We start from the raw sequence: 20,380 nt of genomic DNA on the forward strand, positions 1-20,380 counted from the left end.
CAGAGTTGTTTCTGAGGCTGTGGATGGCATTGTGTTCGGTACGGCTGAAGTTGTGGGGCAAGTGATGCTGCTTTTCCACAATTTCAGACCATGAACGTCAGCGGAAGCACTCTATGTAGAAGTCCAGTCTGTTGTTTCGACCTTCAGGAGGAGTCCACGCAGAATCTTTTTGTAGTGTTGGTAGGAAGCTTTCTATGGGTTAGTGTGTGGTTAGAATTCCCTGGGAATGGTGGGTAGAGCTAGACATTAACTAGGGTGTCTTGGTAACTTTTTCCCTTAATTTTGAAATGCAACTTTTCTCCTTTGTTCTCACTGGACTGAGCCTATTTTCCTGGAAAAAAATAATGTGGCCAGATGCCGCTGCCCCATTCTGGGAGTGTGAGGTGCCCATCTCCCACCTAAGCCCCCAAGTGAGCCATGGACCGGGGAAGATTGGCATTCAGCTGCCGATCTTGCATGTGAGGCCTGATCCTCCCAGCATGGCTACCAGATTGGGTCCCATTGAAACAGCTGTCCAATGAAAGAGGTGGTGGTGCCCACCTTATAACTTCAAGCCCAGTGGTTAAAGCCCTGAGCTGGAATATGGGGAACCCAAGGTCAGTCCCACCTCCCTACCAGGAAGTATTTGAACTGTGTGTCTCCCACCACTCAGATGGGCCTGTTAATCACTGTGACGGGGTCCCCAGACTATGGGAATGCTGAGCCCTCTGTCCCACCAACCTGAGCTTCCCCTCACACTGTGATGCTGATGAGAAGCTACAAACCTCTAGCAGGTGCTGCCCTTACTCTGCCATCCACCGGCAGGGACTCACCCAACCGACTTACACGAATGCTTTTGCGAGCAACTCATGAACCAACAATAGAGAGGCTCCAGCTGATTCACCCAGCTCCTCAGCCTTGCACCGCAGAACTTTACCATCTTGCACAGAAGCCTGGCCAGTGTCAGTTCATTTCACCCAGTCCGTCCCCCCTTGATGTGGAGAGGACATACACTAGCCTTTGTAAACTGACCTGAGATTTCCCAAGCACTTCAACCAAAACACACTGTTTTAGGTAAAATATAAAAGAGATTTATTAGCTACAGAAAGATTATTTTAAGGGATTATAAGTAGCAAGTGTCGAGATCAAAGTTGGTTTCTCAAGAAATAAAAATAAATTTGCAGTCTGAGTTCTACAAACTAAATAGGATTTCAGTCAAGCAGTGTCTCACCCTGACAGATGGTACAAGCAGGCTACCGATCCTCACTACACAGGCTGGAATTGCTGTCCAGCCCGGGACCCTCTTCCCCCATTCAAAGTCTTTGCTCTTCAAACGTTCCTCCAGGTGTCAAGTTGTTTGGGGGATGTGGGGGTGGGGGGGAAGGAAGAAAAGCCAAGTATTAGGATCCTTCAGCCTCTCCTGTTATAGGTGTTCCACTTGGGATAAATAATGACAGAGTGATGGGAACAGAGGGGTCGGATCCGGGGTCTCCCCCTGCTCAGGTGGGTGCCCCAACCATTGGACTACAGAGACATTCTCTTTCTCTCTCTGTCCCAGTGACTGTTCCATGGTAGACAAACACTTAAATGGATACTGGCCAGAAAGTGAGAATGACTCTGGGGTCCTGTGGTCAGGGAGCCCATCTGAGGGGCGGGAGCTCCTGGGGCCAGTCCCCCAGCTCCAGTTGCTCCTTCATTATTTACCCACCCTGAGCCAGCTGCAATAGGGGAGACTGAAGAATCCCACCTTCAGACTGTACCATAGCTCAGTGGTTGCAGCACCCACCTAGAAACTGAGTAACCCCAGTTTAAATCCTTTCTCCTCCTGTAGCAAAGATGGGGGCATTGAACCTGGGTCTCCCACGTCCCAGGCAAGTGTGCTGTCACTGGCTTAAAGTTATGAGGTGGCCAGCAGCACCAAAACACCCCCCCTCCTGCCCTCCACCCACAGGTTGTGTGCAGCGCAGCAGGGGCCTAACTCGTTCCCAGAAGAAATGCCTCACGCGGTGGGTTCCCATTCGTGGATTGCTAAGCAGAGGTGGAGGCCCCCCAGCAATGCAGACTTAGGCACTTATCTTTGCGAGAGGGGCGGGGCTTAGGACACAACCCTGTTGTTCGCATCTCCCATTGGCTAGTTTAGATGGCTCCCCACCTACCATGCCGGCTCTTGTGGATGGTATTGTAAGGTATCTGTCTGTCTCCGTTCAGTGTATAGGGAGACTAGGTGCCTAAGTCAGGCTTTGTGGGTCATAGTGTTGTTCTTGTGATGTTCTAGGCACCTAAAGATGACGTGCAGTGACGCCCAGAGTTGCAACATCTAAGTCCCTTCATGGATGCCACCCCTAGTCATTGAAATTAGAAGCTCACAGAAAACAAAGTCACAGCTCTGGCCAAGAGTGGGGTGTCTCCCTTTAGATCCCATCTTTGTGCTGCGGGGAAGGAGGGGGGAGGAGGTTCCAGGGGACATAGAATTAAGAGGCCATAGGACTGGGTGGACAGGATGATGCCAAGATCATAGATGCTTGGGTGTGTGAGGCTAGACAGGCTGATTTCAGGGTCCCCACTGGGATATACCCCCCGTCTCTCAGGGACACAGTTTGAGCTGGCTTTCCATCCCCAGCCAGAGCCAAGGGCGGATTCTCTCCCCAGGGATGGAGCCCGGCGGGAAAGTGAAGATTGGGGCCTCATCTCCAGCATTGATAAATGTCACCTGCCCCTGTTCACAGTCCAGACAAACCCGGATCCTGCTGGGGGCCCGGCTCAGGTCTAGGGGGGTCACAGGGGAGGTGAGAGCCTGGTACTGGCCCTGCCTCTGATCCACAGCCCAGATCCCCTCCTCAGGGCTAAGGCTGATCCCTCCCTTCCTCCTCACAGACTCTCTGGCCACCCCCACAGCCCAGAGTAGCCCCACCCCCACCTCTACCTCCCAGTAATGTCTCCCTGAGGTGAACCCCTCACAGCCCAGCACACAGCGCTCAATGTCAAATCTCTCAGGATTCTTGTGGTGGGGCAGATCCTGCCATGTGTCTGCCCATCTCACACTTTTCCGATCCTTAGACAGGACAAGTTGTGGATGAGCCGTGTCTGGATCCAGCGTCACATTTGCTAGGGGGAGAGAGAATCAGAGCATTAGGGGCACAGCTCCGCCCTGGGGGAGTGTCTCATCATATCAGTGACAGAATCTGTCCCCGCTGGAGTGTGAACCAGGAAATCTCCTTCCTCCAGGATTTACCCAGCTCTGAATGGGGAGCAGCTCTGAGATCTCAGCATTCACTCCTGAGTTTCACTCCCCAGTCAGAGACAGGTCAGTGACAGAGCATAAAGATTTACTGACCCAGTCCTGAGACAGAATCTTTCCCCTCGTGCACCCATCTATCCCCAGAGTGGGGATTAGAGACCCTGGAATCACAGGGAAGCCCTAGGAGATTTCCCCTCACATCATTCACATGGTCACAACTATCTTTTCTCTGATGTACCCTCCCTCCCTTGTATGTAAAGTCCTGGAGCTTGGACGTCTCTTGTTGACACCAGCCTGACGCCTGCTCCATCCTGCCACAGGTCGGAGATCTGTCCATAGTGACATGATTCCACAGATTCCCTAATTAAAACTCTGTAACTAGTCATCAGGGCCAGACAAAGAGAATTATCATTCTAGATTTTATTTCTAACAGAGAGATTTTTATTTATGAGCAAGGAGCTTCTACAAGAGAAGAGAGTTGGGGTGGAGGGGCTGATATAAATGAATGAATGGAGAACGTGGATGAGATGGTTAAAAACAGCAGAAAGTTGGGATCTGATGGAGAGAACAGAAAGGGGAGATCACTATGAATGGAGAAAAGAAGCACAAGCTGAACACTGATCACAGGGACTCCTTGGTTTGAACTCGTGTGTCTGGTCAGGGCTCTTGGTCCTCTACCTGACACTAGGGCGGGGATCCTAAGAAACAGTAAGTGCTCAGGTTTCAGAGTAGCAGCCGTGTTAGTCTGTATCCGTAAAAAGAAAAGGAGGACTTGTGGCACCTTAGAGACTAACAAATTTATTAGAGCATAAGCTTTTGTGAGCTAGAGCTCCGATGCATCCGATGAAGTGAGCTGTAGCTCACAAAAGCTTATGCTCTAATAAATTTGTTCATCTCTAAGGTGCCACAAGTCCTCCTTTTCTTTTTAGTAAGTGCTCAGTCACTTGGAGCAGGGACGTTTCCAGAGTTATGGGAGCAATGTGTAAGCTGGACATGTGAGGATGGTCCATTCCTCTCCCTCCTTTGAACCTCAGCACCCTCCCTTCTTCCACCTGGGAAATATTATAGTTTTCTCCTTGTTTATTTGCACAGCGAAAGGGAGCAGGATCCCTCATTGACTAAATATGATTTTTAATTACCTGCATCACCCAGGGATCTCCTCCACTCTGGAAGCAAACACATAGATAGGGATGAGAATTAAGCCAGACAAATGCAGTATCAATAGGATTCATTATCATAGAAAAGGCTCTATCAGTGACAGACACGAATAATAATTAAAAAAAACACCCTTACCTAGCTCTGTTCGAAGTTTACCTAAATAATAAACAAAAAAAAATGCCACACTCAAGACACGTGTACAGTCCTGGCTTCCTACCCGTTACCGACGTAACAAGTTATGCAATTAGTATTGGTTGTGTCGCTTATAATTTTCAAGTTGACATTGTCACAGTCACTGAAAAATCTTTCATAACATAACATTGGTTCTGCCAGGAGAAAAAACTGAACTTACTGATAGTGTTGAGATGTTTCCCTAAAAGAAGAAAACATAAGTACAATTATTAAGAGACATTTTCAGTGACTTCAGATTTCAAAGGATCTTTTCATTATGAGTCCTCAAGTAATAATAATGTTGCCTCTCCACCAAGCTGATGCAGCTCTCCAGGGACTTGCATGTTGGGTTCCCAGTGGAAGAGAAATCAGTGACACAGGGTCTGGGTACCTTCTTAGTGTAATTTGATTATTTACATACATAGACCTGTCCTAGAACACAGATGGTCACAAACAGCACACAGGCAATCAAAAACCCCATAAGGCAGGGATTTTCATAGGAGCCAAGGGGAGTTAAGAGCCAAAGCATATTGAATTCCAATGGGAGTTGGGAACCTAATTACCTCAGGCCCCACGGAAAATCTAGTTAAACTAGTGCAAACCTAGTTTTAGGCTTATCTTAAGATGAATAGGAACAGTTTTAAACTAAACTGAAGTAAGGTCTTCTTAAATTCATATGTGTCCACATAGGAGCTTGCTCTGGCTTAAAAAAAATCCATTTAAATTCACATCTTAAGCTGGTGTAACTTTCTCATGTAGAAAAGTCTAAACTGTCTGTTCTAAGGAGAAATCTCATTCTGATTACACAGCATTTTCCCCTTTGGAGCTTTACCTTTTAATTTGAACAGAAAAAGAGTAAGGCCGACGAACACCAACAAAATCACCAAAGTCACACTCCAACCCACCATCCAGGGAGATGCTCTTGGGAAAAAAGAATCTGAAACACAAAGCCCACCATTAGTTTGAAAACAGTAGTAACCAAAAGTACACTTTTATTGTAGGAAAATGCGTCACATCAGGATTTGCGTCAAATATGTGTGGAAAAATTTGCTCCCTGCAATATAAAAACTGGCAGAAACCAATTTTAAAAAGAGGTTCTGGTCACACTCTTTTGGTAGTACTGAATGATGTATTAAACACTAAATACCACCCTACACCTCATCCCCTCCTCTCTCTCTCTCTCTCTCTCTAGGTGGAGCTAGTCACATCACTTGTTGTTAAACACATTTCCCATTCTAGGGTCTTCTTTTCCTTTGCTCATTACTTTGCCGAACTTTACCATTTGGGGAGAAAATTTCCATGCTGGGTGTCTGCCTCAGGCTGAACTTTTCTTTTTGAAAAGTTTCAGCCAAAATGGTTCCACTATTTCTGAGAATGGGGTTAGGGAACAACACATTGTTCTGATCCTTAAAAAAAGAAAAATCAGTGTGTGTGCGCACATGGGTATGTGTGTGAATAATTATCTATATAATTAGTAGTGGGCTTGTTTATATTTTAATTCTGCTTCCCTTCCACACGTTCTTAATTTTGTTGACTAACCGGGGCTTCTGACCCCATCACCCAACCCAGGAGCCAATTCAGGGAAAAGTGATTCCTTCTTTTTATGAAATTACTACTACAGTTAAAACATGTAGGAAGAGAAATCATAATTACTCATCAAATTTCCCAACAGAAAACTTACACGTAAGTAAAATTTAAACTTTTGTAACACCGGGGAATTTCAGAGTAAAAGAAAATCTGAGGCTTTACGAGTGGAAATCAATAATTAAGGGAGAGCAGATAAATATCCAAATACTCTTCACTTCAGCACAGGAATTCCTGGCATAGGAACTGATCCACTAAATGGGGGCATAGGAACTGATCCAAATCCTATTGATGTCTTTAACGGGCTTTGGATCACGCCCACAGGGTTTTGTTGTTATGGCAACCCCTTTCCCTGTGAAGTTTGCTAAAGGGTGAGAAATCAAACTTCATATTAAAACGTGGACCTTTTAGTGAGTGACACACTCAAATGATTGTTCCCGGGGCTCCAGACTTTCATGGCCCTGCCTTGCTTCTGACCTGCCATGAGCAGAGACTCAACAAATCTCCTCTGTGTTGAAGAGATCACAGCATATCACTTCTCCCTCTGCATATTCACTGGGGCAAGAAGCCTAGTCCTTGATCCATCAATCCACTAGGAAGCAGAAAGTCCAACCAATCAGTAGGGCCCCCAATATATCTTACCACTGCCCTGTGGTGACTGGATGAGAATGAAAATCTAATGTGACTTTAAATATCCATTTCATGTAATATGGGACTACAAACACTAATCATCCTGTTCGAATCACAATAACATACATATATAGTGTTACTGCAGGGCACTTCCATTCATTAACATGTTTGGATTTCTTTTACATTTAACCTTAACCCTGAATCTACTGGGTTTAAAATGCTTGTTTTGGGGAGAACTACAATATCCCTGGAATGCATTTTACTCTAAAGTGTGCTCTCCACCTAAACTTTATCTTAACGTAGCTTTTTGTGAGGGAATATTTTAACTTGTGTATTATTTAACCATCTGATTTCTTCCTGTTGGATATTACAGCGTGGGGTTTTGGTGGTCACTGACCTGATATATAAAATGTTATTGATTCTTTTTCTCGGTTCAGGTGGGTGTTCCTTATGGCACAGGACAAATTCTTGTTTGAATTTTCTGTTATAACAATAGAATTTTTTATTTCAAAGAGACCATGTTGCTCTTCAGATTTGGTTTCAGTTGATGAAGATAAAGGCTGCCCTTTGAGATTTCTCCACAGCGCCTCGGGCTCTGGGTACCATCCGGCCGACTGACACACCACTTGGATCCCTCCATCCTGGTGACCCTCAACAGAGATGCGAGGTGCAGAGCCTGAAGCTAAAATGAATCCATGTTAAATCAGATAAATATACGGCCCAGCATATAAAAGTTTACATTTTCAACAAAAGGATTGAATACACTTTCTTTATGGCTGATATTCATGGAAACATGTCTTCAACGGGACTTGAGCACTTGTTAAACCTTTGCTTAACTGTGCTGCAGTACTGGGGTCTCCGAGGTGGAAGCGAAAGCCTTACAGAATGTTGGAGCGTCTTATCAGCAGTGTTGTCGGTGATGTGAAGGGGGCAAGGAAATCAAGAGATTTTTCCCTTGATTTCTGATTTTATAATGTTGGAGGCATATTTGTTGTGCTTATGACCTCTGGGTGGCCAATGTGAGGTAGCTATTTGCTCTGAGACGCCTTAATGGTGCTCCGGGGAGTTGTGGCGCACGTGAAGGAGTTTCTCAAGATGGCAGCTCGGTTAGTTGTCACTGTGAACATGTACCAGAATAAAAGATCCCCTTTTTTAGTTCTAATCTCTTTTGGGTCTCCATGTCCACTGAAGGCAGGAGAAGGAATGGGCTTAATCTGCAGCAAGGGAGATTGAGGTTCGATATTAGGAAAAGCTTTCTAACTGGAAGGATAGTTAAACTCCAGAACAGACTTCCAAGGTCGACTGTTGAATCTCCGTCATTGGAGGGGTTTTTTAGACCAGGCTGGACAAACCCCTGTCAGGGACGGTCTAGAGTTACTTGGTCCTGTGTCAGCATAAGGGGGCTGGACTTGAGGACTTCTCAAGACCCCTTCCAGCCCTACAAAGGCGATGAGGATAAAATGAAAACAACAGGCACCAAGTTCTACACACTGCGTGAGTAAGTGAAAACCTCTTTTTTTTAATTGTAAAGAAAAAATGGCTGCATGTGGAAAAAATGAAAGAGCATAATGTATTCCAGGAGGACTGGATTCAGTACTCAGAGACAGACTCTCTCCGTACTTCATCACAAATGATACAGATGATGATAACAAGAAACACGCCATTTTATTGAGCGTTTGTGGAGCAAAAACCTATAAAGAAATCCTTTCGAGGCCTTTTAAATTATTATGGTAATTTTTTTCCCAACTTGACATCTATATTGGCTCCATTACACAAACTGTTATAGAATGGAAGAAATTCCAGTGGGGTCAAAAAATAGCTTTTGCAAAGCAAGGAAATTACTAAAGTCATAAGACTGGCCATACTGGATCAGACCAATAGTCCATTTAGCTCAGTAAACTGTCTTCCAACAGTGGCCAGTGCCAGGTGCTTCAGAGAGAATGCACAGAATAGGTGATCATCAAGTGATAAATCCCCTGTCACCCATTCCCAGATTCTGGCAAACAGAGGCTAGGAACACTTCAGAGCATGGTTTTACATCCCTGCCCATCCAGGCTAATAGCCATTGATGGACCGATCCTTCATGAACTCATCTACTTCTTTTCTGAACCCTGTTATAGTCTTGGCCTTTACAACATCCTCTGGCAAAGAGTTCCACGGGTTGACTGTGTGTTGTGTGAAGAAATATTTCCTTTTGTTTGTTTTAAACTGCTGCCTATTAATTTCATTTGGTGACCCCTAGTTCTTGTGTTATGAGAAGGAGTAAATAACTCTCCCTTATTTACTTTCTCCACACCTGTCATGATTATATAGACCTCTATCATATCTCCCCTTAGTCGTCTCTTTTCCAAGCTGAAAAGTCCCAGTCTTATTAATCTCTCCTCATACAGAAGCCGTTCCATACCCCTAATCATTTTGGTTGCCCTTTTCTGAATCTTTTCCAAGTCCAATGTATCTTTTTTGAGATGGGGCAACCACATCTGCATGCAGTATTCAAGATGTGGGCGTACCAGGGATTTATATACAGGCAATATGATATTTTCTGCCTTATTATCTTTCCCTTTCCTAATGATTCCCAACATTCTGTTAGGTTTTTTGACTGCTGCTGCACATCGAGTGGATATTTTCAGAGAACTATCCGCCATGACTCCAAGCTCTCTTTCTTGAGTGGTAACAGGTAATTTAGACCCCATCATTTTATATGTATAGTTAGGATTTAGTTCATTATGATAGTCAGAAAGGACTAGTATTGTCTGGTGACACGTCACCATATGAGGTGGGTGCGGTACTAGCCCACCAAATGCCAGCTGAATCTGAGCGTCCCATCAGTTATGCACCAAGGTCACCAGCTTCAGCAGAAAAAAAATACTATTCCCAACTAAAATGAGAAGGGCTAGCTGTGGTTTGTGGGGTAAAGAAGTTCCACTCTTACCTATATGCCAGGCAATTTTTTATACACTCAGACCATTAACCTCTGAAAGGTCTGTATGGTGAGAGCAAACCTGTACCCCAATGGCATCTGCCAGAATCCAGAGATGGACTCGCTTATCAGCTTATGACTATGAGTTTGAGTATAAACCTGGGAAAGCATTCACTAATGTGATTGTTCTGAGTAGATACTGAATAGCCTGGCCAAAGTACCTCAGCCTACAGAAACCCTCCTGCTTATTGCACTGCTGTTCACTTCTGTAATTGATGCAGCGCAGATAAGAAAGACAGAGAAGGACTGTAGTGGGGTGGCTGCCCCACTCCTATGCTAGATGGGGCTTCAGCAGGCCAGAGAGGCTGCGCAGGTGGGCGGCCAATCAGAGAAGGCCAATCAGAGAACTTTAAAAGTTTTGCTTTCAGAGAGTCATAGATTGTAATGCCAGACAGGACCACTGTGATCATCTGGTCTGACGTTCTACCTAACACAGGCCATAGGGCTTCCATTAATTCATTCTGTTTGCCAGAAGCTGGGAATGGGCGACAGGGGATGGATCACTTGATAATTGCCTGTTCTGTTCATTCTCTCTGGGGGCCCCTGGCACTGGCCACTGTCAGAAGACAGGACACTGGGCTAGATGGACCTTTGGTCTGACCCAGTAGGGCAATTCTTGTGTGTTTAAGTCCATACGCTGGGATTCAGCTAGAGCACATTTGATAACCACAGGTACTGGAGCGGGGGCAGTGTGTCTTGATGCCAATGGAACCGTCACTAAACAAAGATTTTTTTTTAATTATTTTAATGCAATTGAGGTGAGGAAATGTGCTCTCTTCACTACTGTCCCAGCCGAGACCAATTGCAGATCAGCTGATACCTGCAGCAAAGAGTGGCATATTTTGGGAGCAAACTCATCTTTAGGCCTGCCAGAAGCCTGTTGTGGATTTTCAGAGTTTGTTCTGATAACGTTTAACAGCATAAGCAGAACTGCATATGTGTAGTAATCATGTTTGTGAGGAGAAAAAAAGATAAAAGTAACAAAGCAAAAAAAGAGTGGTTTGAAGTAACCCTAAACCTGTACTGACAGAGGAGGAGAGAACATGGAAATGGGAGACTAATTGTCAAGGCTAATTCCCACTCTGGCACTTCGAGTGCAGAGGGTGGGGGCCCGCAATGACTCTAAAAATTAATACTTGCCACTCCAGGCTTGTACTATTTCAAAGATTACAACATTTCTCTGACCTTGGATTGGTAGATGCTGCCACCACCAAGTGCAGAACCCCTTTGAGAGCCCAGGAAGGCGCACTTGGGAATTCCTTCCTGTAGGGTACCCTTAAGCCCTTTCTCACACACACACACCTGCCCCCGGGAACAGCTGAGAAAGAAAAAAATAAAAAATCAGCTGTTGCCATCAACTAATTAAAAAAAGTGCACAAACCTCTTAAGACACAAAAATCCAATCCTGTTCTTAAAAAAGGTAAATTTTATTTTAAAAAAAGAGAAAACACATCTGGGAACTCAGGCTATTGCTAGATTTTAAAAGAGCAACTACAAGGATTAAGCACCAAGAATAGCTTTCTTGAAGTCCAGCTCAAAGGCTACAAGCAAAACAAAAGCACCTGGGGTTGGCACAGGGGAATCCACAAGCCATAAAGAAATAAAAGGGATAAACCTAATCACGTCTTCCTAGACATTTCCTGCTCTACTTACGTATCTGGGGTTTCAAATGAGTAGTTTCTAGGTATGATACTGATTTTCATACCTGGCCCAAGCTTCTTACAGCATAGCTGCTGCCCTGTCCGCCTCTCCCTGGGAGAGCAACGACAGACAGACAAAAGGGGAGTCTCTTCTCCATATTAAAAAGTTCTAGCCTTCCCATTGGCTCTTTTGTCCAGCTGCCCACTCACTTCCTGTTACCTACGCATAGCAGTGAGACTCTTTAACCCTTTACAGGTAGAGCAATTAGAGAACAGCTACTAAAAGGGATTTTATAGCGATTGGCTGGCTGGGTGTCCATAAAAGGGAGCTACCGCCCCCCCCCCACCCCATTTATCACACTGATACATACATATAATATAACCAAGTTATAAATAAGCTTGGTTAATAAAGGGAGGTTGAAGCTGTATTGTCCATTGTCGGAGGTGACTGACGGGATCATCCCAATGAGCTTCCAGCCTGTGAATAACTGATTGCTACTTGCTGAGTGTTTTGCCTTAAAGATTTGTTAGACCCACCTGCTGAGTAAGTGAATCTCAATCCAACAACATGAACTGTTTAACTGAAAATGTTTTAGTATGAACAGATAAATTTAAGGATAATGACATAGAAAAATCTTGCCTCTCTCTCTGGCCCAATGACTTTTCTACTATTTATAAATATTTAAATAGTCATTGGGCCAGAGAGAGAAAAAGAGACTGTAGTCCAGTGGTTGGGGTACAGCCATGGGAGGTGGGAAAACCCCAGTCCAGACCCCCTCTTCCAATGGTTTGTCCAGATTGGATAAATAATCAAAGATTAATTAGAGCAGGAGGACTAGCCCTTGGGTCTCCCACCTACCAGGTGGGTACCCTAACCACTGGACTACAGAGAGTCTCTCTCTCGCGCCTAATGACTATTTAATTTAATGATTACTTTGAGGATCTCAGGGGCACCTAAATTTTGGACTGAAGTGGGGAGTTAGGTGCCCAAGTGCTTTTTTGGGTCTGGGTCTAAGAGCCATCTAAAAAGAGACAGACACATGTTACTAACCTGCTACCTTCAATTCCAATACAGCTTCTTCATGAAAGACACCATCTTGAACAAAACAGCGGTACTGTCCTTCATCAGAAAGTCTGATATTGACAATTCCCAAGGCAACGTTCCCATCCACAATGCCAGCTTTCAAAAGCTCTGTCCTTCCATGATATTCTGGCATCTGCTGCCCATACTCATCCTTCCCATGCTGATACAGGTGCACAAACGAAGTGAACTCAGATCGGAACCATCTCACTTCCATGTTCTCAGCGCTCATCTTGGGGGACAAGTGACAGGGTAAAATAATGTCCTCACCCATGATGGCTGTGACAGGGTGATCAGGTCCAATCACTGTGAACCGGGCTGTAAAACGCACCAGGGCACAGAAAAGATAAAATAAATATATTAAATATTCTGTGCATCTATTGCAGTGCTCTGTCATTGAATAGGATGTGTCCTGAATTTATATATATGAATTTTACAACAAACAATGCATTTGGATAACCATAATTTGTATATCCATAATTCATATGAGTTTAAATCAGTGGTTCTTAACCTGGGGTGCACACACCCCCTGGGGGTGCGAGATGCCCTTTCTGGGGGTGCGAGACATGCCAGATTTTTTTAGAAGGTAAATCATCGAAAACACAAATTAGGCACAGGCACGTAAGTACAACTACTTTGTTTCATCACCTATGTATTTATTAACGATCACTGTAATATACAAACAGAAAATCTATTTTCAAGTTTTTAAGCTAATGGTAGTGAAATTATCTCGCTACAAAATACAGTGTACCGCCACGCTGGGGGGTGTTTCTTGACGCACGCACAGATGATGATGTGGCAGCTTTGTTTGAATTCAGTTAGCCGCTGTTAGCGCGCCGGTTACAGTTTACTTCCACAGCAAAACTCCAACATCTCTGGGTCGTACTTGTGGATTTGTGTGTGCCCACTGTACTATTTGTGGTGAGTAATAACATAAAACTACTTTACATATATTTAATATGCATTTAAAAGTGTATAGGCCCCCCATCTCCATTTATATATTTTTTCATTTCAGTAACCCTTGCCATGTTGAAGAAACGCAAACGGAATGATGACTATGTTCGTTACGGGTTCACTTGTACGACAGAGAAGGATGGAAATCAACGACCGCAATGTGTACTGTGCAGCTCGTTATTTTCAAATGCCAATCTCAAACCATCGAAGCTGTCTGAACATTTCAACAAACAGCATGGTGGTGAAGCTGCTGGACATGACATTGACACCCCGAAGTCTACAAGGGCACGATTTGAACATAGCGGAACCTTGAGGACGTTTGGGTTTGTGTCACTTGAGAAGCCCTTGTTACAAGCATTCGATCAAGTGGCATATTTGCGTGCCAAGGAAAAGAAGCCCCCTACAGTAGCTGAGGAATTAGTGAAACTTTGTGCATTGGGAATGACAAAAATAGTATTGGGACGAGATGCACAAAAGAAGCTTCAACAGGTGCCCTTGTCAAATGACGTGATCCGTTCTAGAATTCATGCAATGAGCCAGGATATCTTGCAGCAAGTTCTAGAAGATATCAAAGCCAGTCCTCTTAAAGTGGGTATTCAGCTTGATGAGTCAACTGACGTTGATGGCTGCAGTCAGCTGTTGGTGTTCGAGCAGTACGTAAAGGAGAAAGAAATCTTAGAAGAATTCTTGTTCTGTGAACCATTGCAATTAACTACGAAAGGAATCGATGTGTTCAGTCTCGTCAAAGACTTCTTTTTGAAGCATAAGATAATGTTTGACGTGTGTGCATCAATTTGCACCGATGGTGCCTCTGCCATGCTAGGAAAAAATTCAGGATTTGTCGCCTACGTAAAGAAAGAAGTACCTCGTATCATGATCACACATTGTATGTTGCACCGTCGTGCCCTTGCCGCAAAGACTTTGCCTACAGAATTGAAGGATACTTTGTCCACTGCGGTGAGCGCAGTAAACTTCAGAGGACGTACTCTAAATCATCGCCTCTTCCATGCTTTTTGCGAAGAAATTGGGGCCGAGCACACTGTCCTTTTCCATACAGAAGTGAGGTGGCTTTCCTGTGGCAGAATGCTTACTCGTATTTTTGAAATGTGCGAAGAAATAAGTCTCTTTTAATCAAAGCAGAAATTTAATTGGTGACTTTGAAAATAGAGAGTTTATCCTTTGCCTAGCGTACATGGCAGATGTATTCACACACCTAAATGAACTCAACACATCTATGCAAGGAACTGGGATGAACACGGTAATGACCAGAGAGAAGTTATCTGTTTTTATTCAGAAACTTCCAGTTTGGATAAAGCCTGTTGAGAAGAAATTTCACTAACTTTCCTTTTCTTGAAGAAACAGTTGTTTCGGAAAATGAAGGAATGACCATCGCAACTGAAGTGACAAAGCATTTGCAACAGCTGAGTGACTCTTTCTAAGGATATTTTTCCACTGGAGATCTTGATGTGGCAAAGAAATGGATACTGGATCCATTTCTATTTAACCTGGATTCCATCAACGCTAGCGATTTCACGAAAGATGATCTCATTGAATTACGAGCCAATGGTCGAATCCGAATAGAGTTTGAGACAATGAAGCTTGAGAATTTCTGGTGTGCTAAACTAGCACCATTTCCACAACTGGCAAAGACAGCGCTGGAGATCCTTGTGCCATTTGTGACTACATACGTGTGTGTGTGTGTGTGTGTGTGTGTGTGTGAGAGAGAGAGGATTTTCATCACTCTTACACATCAAAACAAAGGCCAGAAACCACCTAAATGTGAGTGATGACATGCGTGTGGCTACTTCAAAAAACGTTCCTCGTTTCTTGAACATCATTGAACAAAAGCAACAGCAGAAGAGTCACTGAGCCGGTAAACTTTAAAATAAAAAGTGTGTAATTTTTCATGTATTCTTAAGTTTACTGCGAAATTAAAATAAATATAATTATTTCTCTTTCATTCTATAGTTATGACATATCTAGGTTTAAAGAACTGACCTACTTCAACGATTTTTGATAAGGGGTGCGAGAACATATTTTGAGAACCAAAGGGGTGCAGGCTGCAGTAAAAGTTAAGAACCACTGGTTTAAATGGAAGCTGAAATATGTTTTGCCATTACCCTTACAAGCGGCTCCTGACAGATTTAACTTGCACAGCATTAGCAAACATTTCAAATCACTGCTTTCTGTTGGAGATCATTTTAAAGTTTTTTGACTGTTCTAAAAATATTTAAACTAATTTAAAGAACATTATTAGGGTACCATTCAGGAAATAATTTTTCTTCAGGAAGGGAGCGAAAACACATGTTTAATTTTAAGGAGATGCTTAAATGCTTTACTGAGTTAAGGCCTTAGGTTGCCAAATAAAGCACTGAATATGTTAGGAACCGACAGATTTAATGTTGCTGCTTTATTTCTCTCCACTTGTGTGTACGATGCAGTCTTCAGTTACGTGATCTTACTAGCCTTGCCCCAGAACCCCCGCTTCATTCAGAGCCTGTTCAACTGGCATCCATGGAGAGGAAGAGGAGAAGGTTTCCTACAGCCAACCACTTGCTTGACTTGCTGCTCACAGGGCGTACTTTTCACTTGAGCTCTGTGAACTCAGCTGGGGTGTTTGAGCTAATACTTTCCCTCCTCTCTCTGTTTTTAATTTTAAGTATCCTCACACCTTCTTGTCAACGGTCTAAATGGGCCACCTTGATTATCACGACAAAAGTTGTTTTTTTTCTCCTGCTGATAATAGGCCCTCTTAATGAATTAGCCTCTTACAGTTTGTATGGCAACTTCCACCTTCTCTGTGTGTGTGTGTCTATATGTATGTGTGTGTCTCTATATGTGTGTGTGTGTGTGTGTGTGTGTGTGTGTGTCTATATATATAAAAAAATCTTCTTACAATATGTTCTATTCTATGCATCCGATGAAGTGAGCTGTAGCCCACAAATTATTTATGGTCTAATAAATTTGTTAGTCTCTAAGGTGCCACAAGTCCTCCTGTTCTTTCTTCATCCACCCAAGGAGAAGGATGTGCAGGAGGCCTTGTCCCATCGCTTGGAAAGCTGGAAGAGGCAAACAATGTAGCTGACATGAAGATCCCCAGGGGTTACCTCCTGGGTCCACCCTGACAGACACTTTGAATGGGCAGATCTTTATAACGCTGTCACTCTTAGGATTAAGAGGGTAACTCATTTGTGTATATGTTCACTTCTTTTAACCTGTAAATAATTTCTTTTTCTTAGCTAATAAGCCTTTTGATAGCTTATTACAGGATTGGCTTCAGGCATTGTCTTTGGCGTAAGATCTAGGGTACCAATTCATCTGGGGTAAGTGACTGGTCTCTTGGGACTGGAAGCAAACAGTGCATGATTTATGGTGTAAGTGACCTTTTATCACGAAGTCCAGTTTGTCTGGGTGACAAGATAGGCTGGAGAGTCTGAGGGGACTGTCTGTGACTCCATGGTAAGACTGGTATAGTGACCCAGGAGTTTACATTTATTACTGGCTTGGTGAAATCTAATTACAGACCATACCGCCAGCTTGGGTCGTCTGCCTTGTTTGACAGTCTGCCCTGAGGAAGGCACTCATGGCCGTGAGTCACTCCAGAAGCATGACAGTGGCTGAAGAGTTATTAATCCTGAAGTCAGGGGGAGACATTTTAATGTTACCTCATTTCAACCTCATCAGCTAGTCAAATTTTGGAGCCTCGGGGATGTTCCTGTGGGATGTACGCCAGATCTACACTACAGAGTTAGGCCGATTCAGGGCAGCTTAGGCTAACTTAACTATGGAAGTGCTACACTTACATTTTGTACCTTCTGACATAACTACCCGCTAGACTGACTTAATAACTCCACCTCCCCAAGCGGCATAGAGTCAAGGTTGACGTAGTTGGGTCAACGCGGTGTCAGTGTGGACACTGCATTGCCTACATTGACTGTTTCCAGCTCTCAGGAGCCTTCTTACAATGCCCTACACTGACAGTCCAGTCGATACAAGCACTCCTGGTGAGGATGCTCACCGCCGATACAAGGAGCAAAGCGTAGACACGCACAAGTATGCCGATGTACGTTAGGTCGATGTAATTTCGTAGTGTAGACATGCCTCAACAAATTGGCATAGCCTGGTATTCTCTTTGATGCAATCTCGTTTATTGAAAAGGAATGTACCAAGTCCTGCTTTTCCAAGTGCAGGAGGAACCAAGAACACATGGAACAGTTTCGTAGCTTACACTCCCAACCTTCCCTAACCAACAGACCCAGAAGTTCTCTCTCTCGAGCTTTTCCCAGGGTCGCACTGTGCTCACAGGCTCCTGCTCGGCTTCCTTGCTTGCTTGTCTCCACCTCTCTCTCCTTGTCTGTTCTCAGTTCTGTGTGTTCGTGCTCTCACACCCACATTTGGTCAAAATACCCAGAGGATTCCTCCCTGCCCATGTCCTTTCACCCTTCACATCATTGGTGCTAGTCTCTGGGCAGACTCTATTAAGCCTTGTTTTAGGTGTGGCCGCTTTTATTGCCTCTTACAACTGTCTTAAGTGAAAGGGTGCATTCACACGTCAATTTGAATAAGATTTTAACTCAACCCATAACAAAGTTTCACCCAGCTCATAACAATTGTTATTTATATTTTCTTGGTGTTGATACACTTGGGGATTTGTGCTAATTTTTGTTCACTTTGGAATAAACTAGTGAAACAGAGAAATTTTATAAATCAAAACAAATAAATCAATACTCTAAGAAGCAGCAGAAGCCATGGACATTCCTACCTGATTCCAGCTTGTGAACATAAAACGTAATGAAGAAAACGATAAAATCGGGTAGAAGGGTTCTGGCTCTGGAGCTGTGGCAGATTGAGAGAACTTTCATCTCACTGTTACTTGATCCAGATGACAAGAGAAAAGAGAGAAAACAAACTGTGTATTGAATGTAACATAGTTGCAATGATTTAAGACAAAAATGATAGCATAATCCTAACCAGCAAACCATAACCTTGTTTTAGACACTTTATTTGACCCCTTTATACAAGATTTGGTGCCACTACAGGACCTTGGTTGTAACAATGATCTATACAGTCCCAGTTCACGTCAATAACATCACAACAGGTTAGACCAGTGGTGGGCAACCTGCAGGCCACACGTGGCCTGTCAGGCTAATCCACTGGTGGGCTGCCAGTTTGTTTACATTTGCACAGCCACCTGCAGCTCCCAGTGGCTGCAGTTAAAAAATGTTTAAACAAAATGATGTTTTCATTAGAAAATGAATTTAAAAAAAACATTAAAAATGAATTTTCCTATGATTGGAATGTTTCTAATTTTTCAATGAAATGATGCTAAATGAGAATATATAGTTCAAATTGACTCCAAAAAGAATTTCTAATCAAATTGATCAAAACAATTTATTGACCCCTCCCTTATTCTTGCTAAAAGAAAAGTAACAATGATTGTAAAAAAAATCTGTTTCAATAATATTTGATTAAAAATGAAAAAGTCTATAAAATATTAAACAAAACAAAAGTGAATTATTGTTGTAAATGTGTTTTAAAATTATTTTTTTACTACCTTTAGTCCTCTAGATTTCCTCAGAAAATCTCCCCTCCACACCCTTCACACAGTAGGAGATGATCTGTCAACCGCTGTGTAAATATGCCTCTTTCTAAATTATGTCATGAAGCCCTTATTCAGCAGCACACTTGAGCTCATGGTCTGCTTTAGGCACATGCTTAATCCCCCTCACTTCAGAAGAACAGGATGCAAGTTTCTGTCTTGACTGATTGTGGAAATACTTTCAAGGGAAAAAAGGAAAATGATCAGAAACAGCAGGATTCAGCCCCACAGGAAGAGGTAGAAAACTGGCACGTAAAGAGGCAGAAGGACAGAACAGCCGGGAGTGTGGCACAGTGAAGCTCGTCCGGTATTCTCAGTACAGGAAGTTACTTGTTACAAATCTCCCTGGGACGTCACTGAGAACAAGGTCGGGCCCAGGGTTCTTGAATGAAACGTACCCGCAAAAGAAACAAATTTCGAACCCAACCTGCCGCGCAAATCCCGAGTTACGCCGCTAGGACAAGAGTCTGAAAGGCATCGGAGTGTCAATCGTTGTGAACCTACTTGTACTGTAGTGTTTCCACAACGTGTAAATCAAATTACACAGGGTTATTTAATCGTTGTGTTAGTAACAATCTGGCCAGGCAATGAGCAGTCCACATGAGGGGATATAAGCAATCATTTTGAAGCAAAATTAACCTACCTGATTGGTCCTTCTGGAGAAATTGTACAATCTCCAGGGTGGGATCAGACTCCGTGGGGTTTGTTGCGATGATTTCCACTGTCGGTGACTCTTTCAGTCGATCCCATTGCAGGGCTGATTCCCTGGCTACCAAATCGCTGCAGTTTCCCCAGCTTTTCCTCGCCCTTCGGGGAAGAAATCTCTGGGCTCCAAGCACAGCCCGGGGCTTCCCTCTGGCAGCGCTGCCCGAAATTGAAAGCGAAAGTCAAGTCACCCAGGCGGTCACTTGACGAGATTAAATTTTCTCTTAAAGAAACAGCCACCGCCCAGCTGAGCTGGAAGGGCCCTGCCAAGCCAGCAGCCTCCAGCATTCAGGGGGGCCAAGATACCCAGAGCCATGGCAGTTCCCTGCAATCCTCTGCCGAAGGTTTCTAGGGAGGGCTGCTTTATTTCTGCCACCCTGGCAGTACCCTTTCCCGCACCCCTCAGGGTAACTGAGTTCAGCAGCCCCCTTGCAGTGCACAAGCCAGCCGCGTCCAGAGCCGGGCGGGTTCCGGGTGCCGGAAGCAGCTGTCTCTGCCTTTGTTTGTTAGTTTGTTTTGGCCATTCCATTTACTCTAGTTCACAGAAAAGCAGGAAGAACACTCTCTTCAGTGTCATTCCCGGATTCAGATCACTTGGGACACCAGATTGCTTGAGTCTGCTGGGACAGACCCTTCCACCTCAGCAGGACTGGAGCTGTTT

General features: G+C 43.9%; 1 protein-coding gene across 3 annotated transcripts; it reads right to left on the bottom strand.

Annotated features, from left to right (window-relative positions):
• Window positions 1-1,047: 1,047 nt before the first annotated feature.
• On the bottom strand, window positions 1,048-19,891 carry LOC142069247 (butyrophilin subfamily 1 member A1-like). 3 transcript variants are annotated; one of them, XM_075119838.1, is made up of 9 exons: window positions 19,658-19,891; window positions 18,178-18,281; window positions 12,432-12,779; window positions 7,158-7,442; window positions 5,379-5,483; window positions 4,728-4,748; window positions 4,511-4,531; window positions 4,357-4,383; window positions 1,048-3,084 (listed from the first exon to the last, which is right to left on the bottom strand). In XM_075119838.1, the coding sequence occupies exons 2-9, from the start codon at window positions 18,275-18,277 to the stop codon at window positions 2,564-2,566; spliced, it is 1,428 nt and encodes a 475-aa protein (XP_074975939.1). In that variant the 5' UTR covers window positions 18,278-18,281; window positions 19,658-19,891; the 3' UTR covers window positions 1,048-2,563. The 3 variants fall into 3 exon arrangements, with proteins under 3 accessions (XP_074975939.1, XP_074975938.1, XP_074975940.1); XM_075119837.1 differs by having other exon boundaries at window positions 18,178-18,287; XM_075119839.1 differs by lacking the exon at window positions 4,511-4,531 and having other exon boundaries at window positions 18,178-18,287.
• Between the last annotated feature and the right edge of the window lie 489 nt (window positions 19,892-20,380).

Source organism: Caretta caretta, chromosome 14, assembly GCF_965140235.1.
Source record: "Caretta caretta isolate rCarCar2 chromosome 14, rCarCar1.hap1, whole genome shotgun sequence".
NCBI classification, from domain to species: domain Eukaryota; kingdom Metazoa; phylum Chordata; order Testudines; family Cheloniidae; genus Caretta; species Caretta caretta.

What these genes read in the sequence shown, in the direction of transcription:
- LOC142069247 (XM_075119838.1), bottom strand. Translation starts at nt 18,277, where the DNA reads ATGAAAGTTCTCTCAATCTGCCACAGCTCCAGAGCCAGAACCCTTCTA. An exon ending in ATTGGAATTGAAGGTAGCAG is followed by an intron (nt 7,443 to 12,431) that starts GTTAGTAACATG and finishes GATTCATTTTAG; the next exon opens with CTTCAGGCTCTGCACCTCGC. An exon ending in TAAACTTCGAACAGAGCTAG is followed by an intron (nt 4,384 to 4,510) that starts GTAAGGGTGTTT and finishes GTTTGCTTCCAG; the next exon opens with AGTGGAGGAGATCCCTGGGT.